The 13596-nt window shown below is 39.7% G+C and overlaps 1 protein-coding gene across 2 annotated transcripts in view; it reads right to left on the bottom strand.

The window, feature by feature from the left end:
- DNAI1 (dynein axonemal intermediate chain 1) overlaps positions 1-13596 on the bottom strand; it is a 134750-nt gene that overhangs the window by 116831 nt on the left and 4323 nt on the right. Inside the window, exons 2-6 of one of the 2 annotated variants that reach the window (XM_042831195.1) lie at positions 4733-4801; positions 3968-4036; positions 2756-2854; positions 1713-1793; positions 121-247 (exon numbers count right to left, since the gene is read on the bottom strand). In XM_042831195.1, the coding sequence (XP_042687129.1) occupies positions 121-247; positions 1713-1793; positions 2756-2854; positions 3968-4036; positions 4733-4801 (445 nt within the window). The remainder of the gene's footprint in view (positions 1-120; positions 248-1712; positions 1794-2755; positions 2855-3967; positions 4037-4732; positions 4802-13596) is intronic. The other variant, XM_042831196.1, reaches the window with a different exon arrangement.

The raw sequence follows: 13596 nt of genomic DNA on the forward strand, positions 1-13596 counted from the left end.
GATGGTTGGACCGGATGATCTTGCTGGTCTTTTCCAACCATGCTGATTCTATGATTCTATGATTCTAATTGGTACCAGTGCTTAGCTGAAAATGATTGTGATTTCAGAAAATAAACCAACCTGATGCATTGCTTAATCTCAGACTCTGCCGCCTGCCTTCATCTGAATCTCTGAGTATCATGTTCCCGTTCAAAGAGAAGTGAATGGCTATTTGATCTACACAGCTTATTGGCTTGTAAGCTCGCTCCTTCAAAAATGAAAACACAACACAATCAACATGGTGAAATATATTTTAAAGCCAGAAATACTTTTTAGCCTAAAATGCTAAAGCTAAGAAGTCCCATACTGACAAAATGTTTGCTGTTAACATTTTTATATTGAGTTCCTTCCAGCAGTTATTTATATCTCAAGATGCTGAAAGTCATAAATTAAAAATACAAGGAAAAGAAGCGAGAATATGAAATCTCTAGCTCTCCTAAATTACACAGAAAGGGATTTTAAATATAATTCTAGTACATCTCTACTGCACAGCACTTCATAAAAGACATCAATGCTCTATTGTACTGAGATACCTGAATGAGCTGTCATTCCTACATGAGAGCAGCACTATACAGAGAGAGCAGCTCTGATATGGAAACAGTACAGGCTCCTAGCACTGTGCTCAGGCTTATAAGCACTACACTAATTCAGCTATTTTAAACTAATTTTCTCGGCACTTGCTTGAAAGTCACTGTACAGAGCAGCCATGCACTCATGTTCAAACTACATATTAAGACTCAGAGCTACATCTAAAAGCAATCAGAAGTGACTGCAGAACACAGATACTTCAGTGGTTTCCTTCTAAAAATATGACTGCTACCTGTGTCCATGAGAGCATAGTATTGAGCCCACTTCACTCACTGTGGAGGACTAGACTGCTTGTCACCTGTGTTTACAGTAATGCAGAGATGGGACAAGCTCAGGTCTGTTTCACCTGCTTATCTATTCACTGCCTAAAGCTGGGATTAATGCAGGTGAGAGCTGGAAGAGCTGTCCCTATGGGCTCTCATTTCTTTCAGGAGGTGTGACTCTTCCCAGGGAGAGGGAGAAAGTAGAGCCACCCTTCCCCTCTGCCCCTGCAGCAGCCTATGCTGCTAGTGGTAAATGTTAGCTGGAGAAAGCCTCTCCAGGGTAATGCAGCATATACTCTGCATACAGACATGTGAAGGTGTGACTCTTGGATGTTTCCCAGCAATCTTTGATGCAGCCTCCCCTCCTCACTCCTACTCATCACGAATAGAGCACTTGTCACTGATTTCACATAACATTTCTGAATTTTCATACAATGCAAACAACTGAATCTTGATCTCAGGATCCTGAGGCATAACTACTTGTAGACCAAATTAACTATTGTCTTTTATCCTCTAATCACCACTGAATGAAAAAAAAAAAAAAAAAAAAAAAAAAAACACCAAAAAAAACATTGCCTGAGTTTAGGTGCGCCAATTTTATTCACTGACAAAACTTGAGTAATTGTTATTTCCAATTTCTGAATAAATATGTCAATGCTTTTAGGCTTTCATCCTCTGCAAAATCCCCTTAGGAAGCACTGCCAGTAAATATGTAACGAGGAATTCCATATTAAAAATAAATCACCTGATAGGAAATAAAAAGAAAACTCAAAAACAACTAACAGCAAAAAAACTCAGTTTTAGAGGTCATGTCACACTTACTTTAAAGCTGTATCTGACGATATTCTGGGGGGCATGTGGATTATTAGCTGTCAGAACACGTGTAAATTCCTCTTTTAATTCCTTTGGAGGAGAAACAAAATAGCATCATAAAGAAAATGTCACTGTTATTCAACATAGAATATACAAAGATCACCAGACTCTTCATACTCAGTTCTAGGATGTTTTCTGCAGATATCTCGCTTGCAGTTGATGCCTCCACGAGAGCAGTGGTGTGAGCAGAGTGGGGTCAAGAACAAAGTCATCTTGCTTCCTATCGTAATACTTCAATGGGTTTCTTGGAATTTTTTACTCGTCGCGTTAATTTTTGTCTGTGGTAGCACTTGAAAAATGTTAGCTGCATTTTATAAGGCAAAAAATACAAACCTTTCTCTTGAAGCATACACATTCTATAAATCCAGTAAACACTCAACACAGTAGCAGTGCTTGGAAGCTCAACCAGTTCAAACAAAAAATAGTACCAGTGTCAATTGTTTTTACTGCTTGAGGAGGAGGAAGTGTGTGTAGCTTCCTTTTGAGAGCTGTTTGGAGAACAGGGAGCAACACTAGGGCTTTATAAGCCGTCAGAAGAGAGGAAAATGTAGTTAGAAGGGTGATTGATTGCATTAACCAGGAGGACAAAGCCTTAAACAAAGGGACCCCTCTCTGTATGACTCCGGGAGTCAAATTCCCTCTTACTCCTGAAAAGCTCAGGGTTAGCACTGGTGTCCTCCTTATCTGAGGAAAGACTTGGCTCCATTCCCCTCTTGGATCAACTACATATAGTGTTACTTTGCCTTAAGCCCAGAGCTGTTGCAAAGCACATTCTCCCCACTTTCCTGCTGAAAGTCATTTTAGCCTGTGCTCCAGACACTGTACATCAACAGCTTTTAGTCCTACTCTTGCAGAAGTTCCTCTGGAAAAACAACAACAACAACAACAAAAACAACACAAAAAAAACCCCAACAAATGGGTAAGAGGTAGGTTTCAGTTTATAGAATTTTGTACACCTCTCATGACAAGTACAGACTCTGCTTTTTACTCACAGCTTCAGTCAATTCCAGCTGATCTGGAGGTTTGACCATAGTCTTTGATGCTGGCCACTCATCCGCTCCTTCTCCAACTTCAGTGGATGTATCTTCATCCTAGCACAGGAAAAGGAAGTCAATTTGAACACCAAGACTGTGGTTGGTTTGCTCACTCACGCAGAGGCACTCCTGCATGCATGGTACAAAGAAGATTTCCCTGTTCATCTCTGCATAAAAGAGACCAGATAACCCCAAATTTGCAAGTAGTTGGCAACAGTAGCTCAGTGGGTTAGAAGAGATACTGTCTGAAAATAATTCCTGGCCCATTATCAAATGGGAGTAATTCACAGAATCACAGAATTGTAGGAGTTGGAAGGGACCTCCAGAGATCATCGAGTCCAACCCCCAATAACAAAACTTAAGAAACTCCACTTGAATTTCAGTTTAAAAGTTGGCAATTGTTTCTTTTGACCACATAATAACCCAAACGACCCGTACTTTAACTAAAAGGCATAAGTTCAATTCAATTGAAATTGAAACTTCAATTACTTCTTAAGTGTTATAATATAAGCTACACTTAGACATTAGATTAAGATACAAAGCTGCTAGGATGTGACTTCTGGATGAATGCTGTTTTCTTCCAAAGACCAGTAGGTCTGCATTCCTGCAGTGGTGAGAGCTGCTCTCCTGGGGCTAGACTAGAGTTGGTATCATGATACAATATCATTAATAGGAAAAGGATCACTGCAGGGATGAATTTCAATTACTGGTCATTAAAGATAAACTGCTAGAACACGAGCTTGCTGATTACAGTGTTAAACTGCTCAGCATAAAATTTCTCCCTCAGTTTGAAATGTGTAATGAGTTGTTTTAAAATAAATCAAACACTTTTTTAAATGCAGGTCTCTCCGGTCTATTAAACTGTATAGCCATATGGAGCTGGCAATGAATACAGGGTGTAAGTGAAGGCTGTTTGCAAGACCTAGGAAAGCTATGCTATCAGCAGAGCAGCACAAAGGTAAAAAGCACGTGATGTGTAAAAGCACACAGTGCCGTAAAGTAACAGAGAATTTTGCATATGCCAGAAGCCAGGGAAATTCACAGGCTGCAACTTTTTTCTCCTAAAGGTAAAGGAAGCCAAAATGAAGCAAGCTGAAAGGAAAGTCAGGCTCCTCAATTCTCAAAAGACTATGAGGGCAAAACAGCTGTTTGTGATTTAATGCTACTCACATGAACACCTGCTTGTAGCACACTTTTCATACACAATTCAATGCCAGTTAGTTCAGAGCTGTTATTTTTCTAGTGACAAAGATAAAAATAGTGTTGGGTTTTCTGTGTTTTTTTTTCATTTTTTATTTGAAAATCAATACCTTTCCCTTTTAAGAGACTTAAAAAGGGGGGAAAAATAACAGGACTCTAATTTATTCTTAGAAGGCAAAAAGTTGTTTGTCACAAGGTCTGTTTAAAAGCATGTAAATTGTCCTTCCCCCATTCATACCAATGGTGATAAACCCATCTACATCAGCTTACGTTTTGTCTCTGTAAATGAAGAAGTAGATTGTTATTCTAAGCACTTATCTGCCTGCCAGTGAAAGAATTGACAGGAGTTAAAAAGTCAAAAACTTAACAGTATTCTCCCTAATGCTTGTATTCCTATGTTAATAAACAAATCTGGAATATGTTTTGAATTTTCTAACCAAAGCAGGCAGTTTTCTCATAGCCTTTGTCAGCTTATATTTTGGAATTTATATCATATACTTAAAAAAAAAATTAGTTTTATTTTGCAGTCTACCAAAACTCTGCCTTTGTTTTAGCTTCCATTTCTATTCTACCTTGCTAGTGTAATTCCCTTCTCAGTGGAACCCCTTATTATTAAATCAATTGGAATGTTAATAGCGCCATAAAACAAGTCATTGCTCAGGCAGAATCTAGTTTGCATCTCATAGACAAAGAAAGAAAAATGATGTTTTAAAACTCCTGGATTTGTGAGCTTACCCGTTTTTTAGTTGAAGCCCCATAAAGCCTCGGTTGTACAGCCTTTCCTCCTGGAGGTCCATTTTGGCTCTGAAGTGAGAACAGACCCAACATAAAAATTTAAAACACTCTGTTCCCCAGTTTAACTGGAGTAGAATACAACTTTAATGTGCTTGCTAAGGTTTGCTGCAATGGTATTTTTCAAAAGCCAGATATACCAGTATTTTATTCTAAATGTTTTTCTGAATGAAAGGCAGTCACAAACAAAATATAAGACAAGTTCAACAGAATGGAGAAATGCGAGGCTCTGTCCTTAGCATGCCTTACCTGTGGTTCACACATGTCACACACACCAGGTTCTAGTGCCTCACTCAGATACACCAGAAAGACCACTCTCACCCCAAATGCTTGCATGTCACAGTGAGGTCAGAGACAGAAGGTTAGCACCTACAGAGAGGAGATTACTGAAAAAAGCATTGAAAACTGATCAACAACTGGGAAGTTAACCACCAACAACCTTCTTAAGTGCATCACAGCAAAGAAAAAATTTAAGACAGGCTTTAAGGGGAACAATAAAACAACAAAAGCCTTATAGCGTCATTCTAAAGAAGGTTGCCCAGAGGTTAAGAAAAAATGCAAGGACAGCAATGATAAAGATTTGTGAAGACTCTACAGAAAGCAGAAGAGGAAGGGAAAGATTCTTTTGAGAAGATGCTGGGAGACAGATTAGGTGAAGAACTCAGAAAGCAAAGAATGAAGCTAACGTATTTTAAAAGGAAATCTGATAAACAAAGGAGAAGACATCAGAGACTTTAACAAGAACAGTTTAAGGATGGACCCAGGTAACATCAGATGGGACTGGTGGGAAAAGCAGAGTTTCCCTTTGGAAAAACCATTTGATTTTGTCACATGGAAGAAAATACTAGAGAAGAAGGAATGAATACAGTGAGGTGGAAGGGTAAGCTCCCATGTGTTTATCATTTTTCTTTAGAAGAACATAACAGTGTACCTCTTAGCTAGCCAGGTACAGCTCCAAAAGTATTCAAAAGCAGGTATTTAAGATGCTTTCTCCAGGATGTCCTTTCAGCTCCAGTGGATTTTTGAACCTGAAATACTGTCCTTTTTGTTTCATGTAAGTGAACCTTTTTCTCCACAAAATTAATCAGGCACTTTGGAATCCATGCTGACTGTTAGCATGGACAACTGCCTACATCAAGGACTTGTATAAGCCTTGCTAACGGGAGCACAGATGTGTATATACAAAGAACTACTGCTCTCTGTTAAAGCCTGCTAGTTGCTGTTTCCTTCTGGTTTTCCCAATTCTCCAGCTGGAAAGCCTAGTTTTACATTATCTTTGGTTTGTCCCCTTTTCTGTATTTCTTATTGATAAGTTAAAAAGCATGAGATGCTACACAAATTCCTAGGCTCTTCTCATGATTCCTCTTTGTTATAAAGCATAAATATTCACTTCTGTTTCTTATTAAAAAATTAAGTACCTGTAATCACTTTCACACAGAATCTCCAAGTCTTATTTCTAAAGTCCCATTACTTATTGCGATGTGGCAAGACATTTCCAAGAAGGAAAATATTTTCAGACGAGAACAAAGTGGAGCAGAGATGAGAGACCGTGACTTTCAGTGTTGTTTCCCATCATACAAGCTGTAAGAATGCTGTTACTAACAAGGTGCGATTATTTCTATTCCAGAAAATGTACACTAAAAGTGATGACAAATGAGCAGACTGATACTAATTTCTAAGCTTAGAAAATGTGCCTTACTTTGAAATGTAAATTGTTATTAGTCAAATGGACACATACAAAAAGAAAAAATCAGAAAAAATAATTACATTTACTTTAAAACCCTCCGTGGGGTGATAGCAGAGCATAGCAGAGTGCCCAGAAGCCTTGGCATTACAGCCCCTATTAAAGCCATGGGATAACACAGACAGCCTGCTTCCCCCATGGTACTGCTCAGCAAGAGAGCATCCTGTTCTGCAAGGAAGATATTACATGTGAAATAGATATGATAAAGGCAACACAATTTAAAACAGAACTTCAGAGCAGAATATTATTTAGATCTGAATCAAAAACAAACTCTTAATTCTAAAGAGGAAATAAAGCCTACTCACTATTACCCTTTGTAAATGAGCATTTAAAAGCATTTATCCAGCTGTAAAGGCATTGACAAGGCAATCTGAGGGTAATTGGTTTTGGCAGTTGCACACATTTCAATTGACATACTCTAAAGAGCCACAAGTGAATAAATATCTGGAACCGTATTAAAATCCAAAAGTGACATTGAAGGGAGCTGGGATTTGATTCCAGCGTGTGGAAGCAGCACAAACTCTACCCCATTCCCACACAGCTTAGAACTTTGCAGGATAGAGTGTGAGCTTAGGTATTAAAATGGCAGCAATAATCCAGCAGAGCACAGAAGTGAGGAACAATGCAGGACAATGCATAGCAGCACAACCCCAAGGCACACACCACTATAACAGGGCGGTCTGCAGGTCTTGGCTTCTTGCTGTCATTCTTCCACTCTCGCTTCTCTGAACTCCTCAGGTCAGGAATGTCCTTCCTGATATGGCCATGCATGCTTGTTACTCAGCTCTGTAATATATGATTGTCATTACTAGCAATGTGTTCTGGGCTCTGTACTAGACTGCAGGTCCTCAGGACTGAAGCTGGTTGTCTGAACTCTTCCTGGCCTACCTGCAGCTTCGTTTTACTCACTTTAGCTGGGCAGCAATTTTTCTAATTGATCACAGGCCTATGGCTTGTCTGCTCTACTTTTATTTTTGTAAAGAAACATCCATGGTTTTACAACTGTAGCATAATGCAGAAGGAAAAAAAGGTCTGATGCACAAAAGAAACCCTGGAAGCAGAGATACAGAACATGGCAAAGAGGAACACAAGCACAGGATGATTCATAATAGGGCACAGGATTGGCACTGGAGATTTCACAGCTGCAAACAGTTTACCTTTGATCAGCAGAAGAAATGCAGACCTGTCAGCCTGGGCAAAGATGGTTTTAGGGATAACAAAAGCAAACAAAGAAACAAAAACCCAGAATCATAGAATGGCTTAGGTTGAAAGGGGAATCTAACACTTGAAAAACATCACATGTCAGATGCAATGTTGAACAACACACTGACAAAGGTGTAAGAAGTGTGTTAGTTATCATAGAAAGAAACCTCAGTCAGGTCCTAGAGTGAGGAAGAAGAAACCATCAACATGGACATCTTATCCTTCCCAGTGAAGGACCTAGATGCTAACATCTTGCCACCCTGTTCCCAAAGACCAATGATAGCAGAATGAAGCTATTGACCTCGGAACCCAAGGAGCAGAAGAGAGGCGAGTACTCCACCAGAAAAGGGACATAAAACTAAGAAGCTTGCATGCAACAATTTTAACCTACATTATTATTACTGTTACGCACAGAAGTATTCTGACCATCCACGTGGTGCTGGGGCAGCTTGCTGGGGGCTCTACCAGCAGCTACACTGAGTTCCCTTCAGAAGGGGGCAAGAACACTACTGGCAGGACAGTTATTAACCACACCTCTAATCTCTGGTACTTTGAAACACAGAACACATCACCACCACCCCAAGTCCTAATATACCTCAGGATTACTTGGCTATCACACAAATACTTGGCTACATGCTACAGACACAGCTAACACAGAGACTAGTCTGGCAACAAGCAATCTGAATGTAGAATTTGTTGGATATACTGAATTGCAGGCACAGAATATTCCACAGAAACTAATACAAAAAACAGAAGGCAGCATTCTGGAAGCAAACATCATTCTTGCAGGGGTGCGTGACAACAGCCCATGTTAGCAAAGTGCCTGAGGCAATGCAAGGTTCATGTCCAAGAACCTGAAATCGCTGCAATCCATCTGGAAGGTGACACAGATAGAGGGATATGTGACGAGATGCTAAAAATTTGGTAATATTTGCACCATGGAAGATGCACTAAAACTGACAGATCTCTTTAAACTGTTAAAAGAAGCAAGGTGAAGAACAAAATTAGGTCAGCCAAGAATAAAAAAACATTTTACATCACCTCCAATTCAGATAATAGCACAAAGTCTAGCTGTGCTAGTTGCTGGAAAAGACAGCCGTTTTCATTGGTGTGCCTGTGCTGGCTCCTTTTGTTAATTTTTTCACAAGCTCCAGTTTCCTGTAGATCTTTCCCAAACCAGCACACAGTTCTTCTCATATCTTTCCTTAAAAATCCTCTCTGTCACGCTAGCTGTAAAGAGTTCTCAACAGCTGGTGTCTTGCCACCAGAGCTCAGAATGATGACCACTGTTTCCTCATCATTCTGTTACTCCCTCAACGTTACACATAAGCTACTATTTAAACTGCAATCCTTTTGCACTGACAGCTCCTTCTCTCTTCTACACAACATAGTGTTTGTACAAGGGAAAGGTCACAAATACATTTGGACGTATAAATAATAAACCAGAACTGTGAATCAGCATAATCAGATATTCACCAGCAAGGTGCTAATGACAGGGGCTGGCCCTCATATACACATCTCTAAAATTCAAGCACATCTTAGCTCTTATATAATGAGCTACAGAAGTGAAATAAGAAAGTTAGCATGCTATTTTATTAGGACCTCAAAGAGAAGTGCTCAGAAGCAAGAAAATGCAAGAATTAAGGTTGCTGGGGCAACCTTCAATTCATCCCATTGAGCACAAGCATGATACATGGCTTAATTGCATAATCACACACCTTTTTTTTGTACTTTCCCTGCCTCACTTAAGCTCTCCCATGTGCAGAATATGGACAGAGTTGAGACAATAAGTTGCTGTTAGTATTTTGGTTTATGTTGGTAAGCATCTAGTCAAACACTCAACTAAGAATACTTAAATCCAAATAGCTAAGTTTTAGCTAATTCTCCACAAATTGGAGACAGCCTTGCCACGGAAAACATCATAAGCCTTCATAAATTCTAATTAAACAATGTTAATAATTATTATTAAATTCCTTTAAATAATAATTATTAAATTCCATTCTAACTAACAAGAAGAAGAGTGTGAATATGTGGAATTTATATTAGGGAAAAAGAGACACTGTTGCTAGGGAAATCAGGAACAGGTAGGTGGAACAAAATAGTTGCAAGGAGTTTCTTACCTCCAGATCATCATCTTAACTCGGAGCACTGAGGGATGTGCTCTAATGCTCCACTGAAAAATGCCAAAGTGTGAACTCCTGCATGTTGAAAATGTTTCATTCTAATGAATCATCATCCTATGTTAAATAAATGGACAGATTATTGTAGTTCCCATGCTGAAAAGAAATAGCAGTGATAATACCTAAATTTAGGACATATATAAAACTCAGGCGACAGTTGCTTTCTGGAGCTTTCTTCCAGGAGGTGTTTCTGACGGCACCTAGAAATTCCTCCCTGAGTCAGATGTCAGATACACTGTAAGACAGGTCGACTGTGCTACGGCAAAGATACAGTAATCTAACAGGATGATGCAGCTGAAGAGAAGAAACAGCTGAAAACTGATGCTTTAAATGCCACTTAATTTTCCTTTTCCTTGCTTCAGCTCCCTCTGCTGCAGACAAGCCAACAAGAGATGGAAACGGGCAGAATCAAGCCTTCAGCAGGAAGTTTTCCTGTTGCTGACCTCTCCAGAAAGCATTTCTAACTCTATTTTTAGGTTGAGTGCTTCGACTGTCTCCAAGCGAAATTATTCTAAATAATTTTAAGTATAAAATAAGAACATTATAATAAGAACAAGCAAATTATCATTTTCCAAGGGACACTGCTGTGTATCAAAGAAGCACTTTAAGGCTGGCATTTAGGAAAAGCTGTCCTATATTTGCATCTGCATTACAAACATGTAATGGCAGTTTTATGAAAGTTTTGCCCTCGACACCTTGGAATTAATGTACTTCTGCCTGGACAGAAAGAAAATAAAGAAACATACACAACCATCCATTCACGTCTCATCGGTCTTACTTATTCTATCCACAGTGATTATTACTCTCTCGTTCTGTTAGTGATGTGACAGCCGCCCATTGCTGATCCTAGACTCATCCACTGATTTTATATAAAATGGACAGAACAATGGGTACCTGCCTTCCTGATGAGCAGCAAAAGCTCTGAAGCTTTTTATAAGTCATCTGGTTTCCAGACATGTCTGGTTCCTTTTTAACAGACATTTTGTAAGGCCCTACTGCTTAGTTATTTCATCTTACACTGCATTAAACCTCTGAATTGTCAGTGGCAGTGCTGATGGTAAATAAATCATCCTGCTGTCAAAGAAAGAAGAGATTTACTCTCATGAGCAAGTGTTCATTTAATAACCAGGTCAAACCCTCCAGTCACAACTGCAGAAATCCTTCTGGAAAAATGTCTGTACCACTCACAAGCTGACCCAAGGCCTGCCCTGATTAATCAGGTAGGAGCCACAACCACGCCAGCATGAGCGCTCTCCTCCTGTCAGGACAAGGCTCCTCACTACCGCCTTTGCTGAGTGGTTCCTCCTTCCCCTTCACTTCAGCTTAGACCACCTCGTCCACACCAGCTCTTACAAATGACCACCACACATACATAATAAGACAAGGAGCCAGGCACACCACTGTACAACAACTCCTTGAGTAACATGAAATTTATCCTTGTTCTTAAAGAATAGAGTAGGTACAGCACACCTGGATTTGCAGATCCTGCCTAAAACACCAAAGAACTCAGCAGGGATGATGGAGTTTCTACAAAACTGAACTTAGTTCATATTAGGCAAATCTTCCAAAGGCTGCAAATTGATTACCTATTAATGGAAAGCCCATTGCGGAACACTGACAAACCCAGCCTAAATATTTTTTAAGATTTTAAAGAGATATGCTGGCAGCCTTTCTGCTCCCCACACCAACTGTTTTCAGAAGACAATCAGGCTGCAAGGTGGAGCAATCACAGAATGCTCCTGTTAAGGTTACTTATCTTCCTGAGCATGGACATCATCATTCCTGCTTCCTCTGGAGCTCACCAAATAGGTTAGCAAGTCAAGGGGAGAAAAAGAACGGAATTCCTTGTAGGATTCTAAAGGAGAAGAGGGAGAGTCATTATAAGCAGTGGACTTGAATTTTCTGTAAAACTGTTTAATAATCTCCTGCTAGCTTTCTATTCTTGTTTTGAATATTAGCAGTCTCCATAGTAAAATACCACTTGGCAAAATGAGCAGATTAGTATGGCACGAAAACAAAGCCAAGGGAAGCAAAATGACTTGTGGCCTGCCCTGCAGCAGACATCCATTTACATCACTAGGGATGCCAATTTAAGTGCTATTTGCCAAGACATTTTAAAGTGACACCAAACAAAGTGTTTATGTTATATTTCATGGATGGTTTCATGCATACCTAACAGCCAACAAGGACCTTAAAGGCTGTGCTTGCAGAAAGTATGCGTCTGCTGGCTGCATTTTGGGAGGGGGCCTCTCTGTCCCTCCTTGGCAACTTGCTGAGCAGCAAAAAAAAAGTTGCTGACACTGTCAGTGCGGACAAGCCAATGTGTCAAGAGTAAGGAGGAACGCCTTGCTGTCCAAATTCAGAACTTTTCTTAACAGAGCACAAGTTACCTCCTTCTGACAGCAGTGTTGACCCTTTGTGGCAATCTAGGCAATCTAGTTTTACCTACTGAAAATAAAAAGAGATGTATGCAGTGTCAGCTAAGAAACCATAGGCAAATCAGTGGACTCAGCCATGGAAGAACGTAGCAGCACTGGGTACACTCCACTGCAGAAAGCAAGGATGAGCCACAAAATAAAGAACTGGAACTCTGGATCCAGTACAAGCAACACCTTCAACAGCATACCTGACAACCATGTTTAAAATAACTGTTTTTATGAATCTTCAGCACACCAGGGACTGTACACAGGGCCAACAGATTGAAGTCCCATGCCTTACCAACAACTTTCTGCTAGCTCTTGTACATACCACACAAGGTTTGCATTTTTAAAACATTATACCTCAGAGTGTCCAGTATGTCATACTCAGGATCTCCTTTTCAAGAGAGCTGAGAACCTAATTCTTCCATCCATCTCAGCCTGATTAGAAACATTGTCCAATACCCTTCCGTAATTCTGCACTTTCTCAAAATGCTGTGGGTCTTAATGGTATGTAACAAATTTCAGATCAGAAAGGAAGGATGTTAGTGAAGTACACAGAATACAAAAGTCTTATTATTTACAAAGCTGCACTGTAAACACATGGATTGAGGCATACTGGAATGCTTCTTATTAATATCCACAAACATACCAAAGCCTAATGATGCTTCTAATAAAGGTTCAAGTCAAATCAAATGATTCATTTTAAATGCACTTCACTTCATCTACTGCCTTCATCTCTGACCTTCTGGCATATTTTCATCCAAGGATATGGGAGATTCCATTCAAAAATAAACAAAACAAGATCAGGTGGCTGGAGACTGAACCAAAGGCTGAAGTCACTAGGATGAACAGACAAAAGAATGAAATAAAGCAAGAAACTGATGTCAGAAGAGAGAGAAAATAAAAGACAGGCACAGAAGAAGGACAGGCAAACACCACCTAAAAGGGAAAAGAAGAAAAAGAATTGATTACAAAGCACTTGAAGAGCACAGGGCCATGAAAAAGAAGGAGGGACTGGAAGTGACACATGACAAAGGAAAGAAACAGGTAATGTTCAGGTAACTACCTCAGCTTTGAGAACAATCTCAGGGAGAAAAATTTCAAAGGGAAAGCAGTCAGCAAAAAAATCCTGGGAGGCATAGCAGAACAAAGAAATACATAGAAAATAGATCAGAGGAATGAAAAGCACAGGGACAGGTGAAAAGACCATAGTGCTTAGAGGAGAATTTGCAATGAAAGAGACAAGAATGGAAAGACAGG

Source organism: Centrocercus urophasianus, unplaced genomic scaffold, assembly GCF_019232065.1.
Source record: "Centrocercus urophasianus isolate 14NV4802_14NV808 unplaced genomic scaffold, USGS_Curo_1.0 seq_35, whole genome shotgun sequence".
NCBI classification, from domain to species: Eukaryota; Metazoa; Chordata; class Aves; order Galliformes; family Phasianidae; genus Centrocercus; species Centrocercus urophasianus.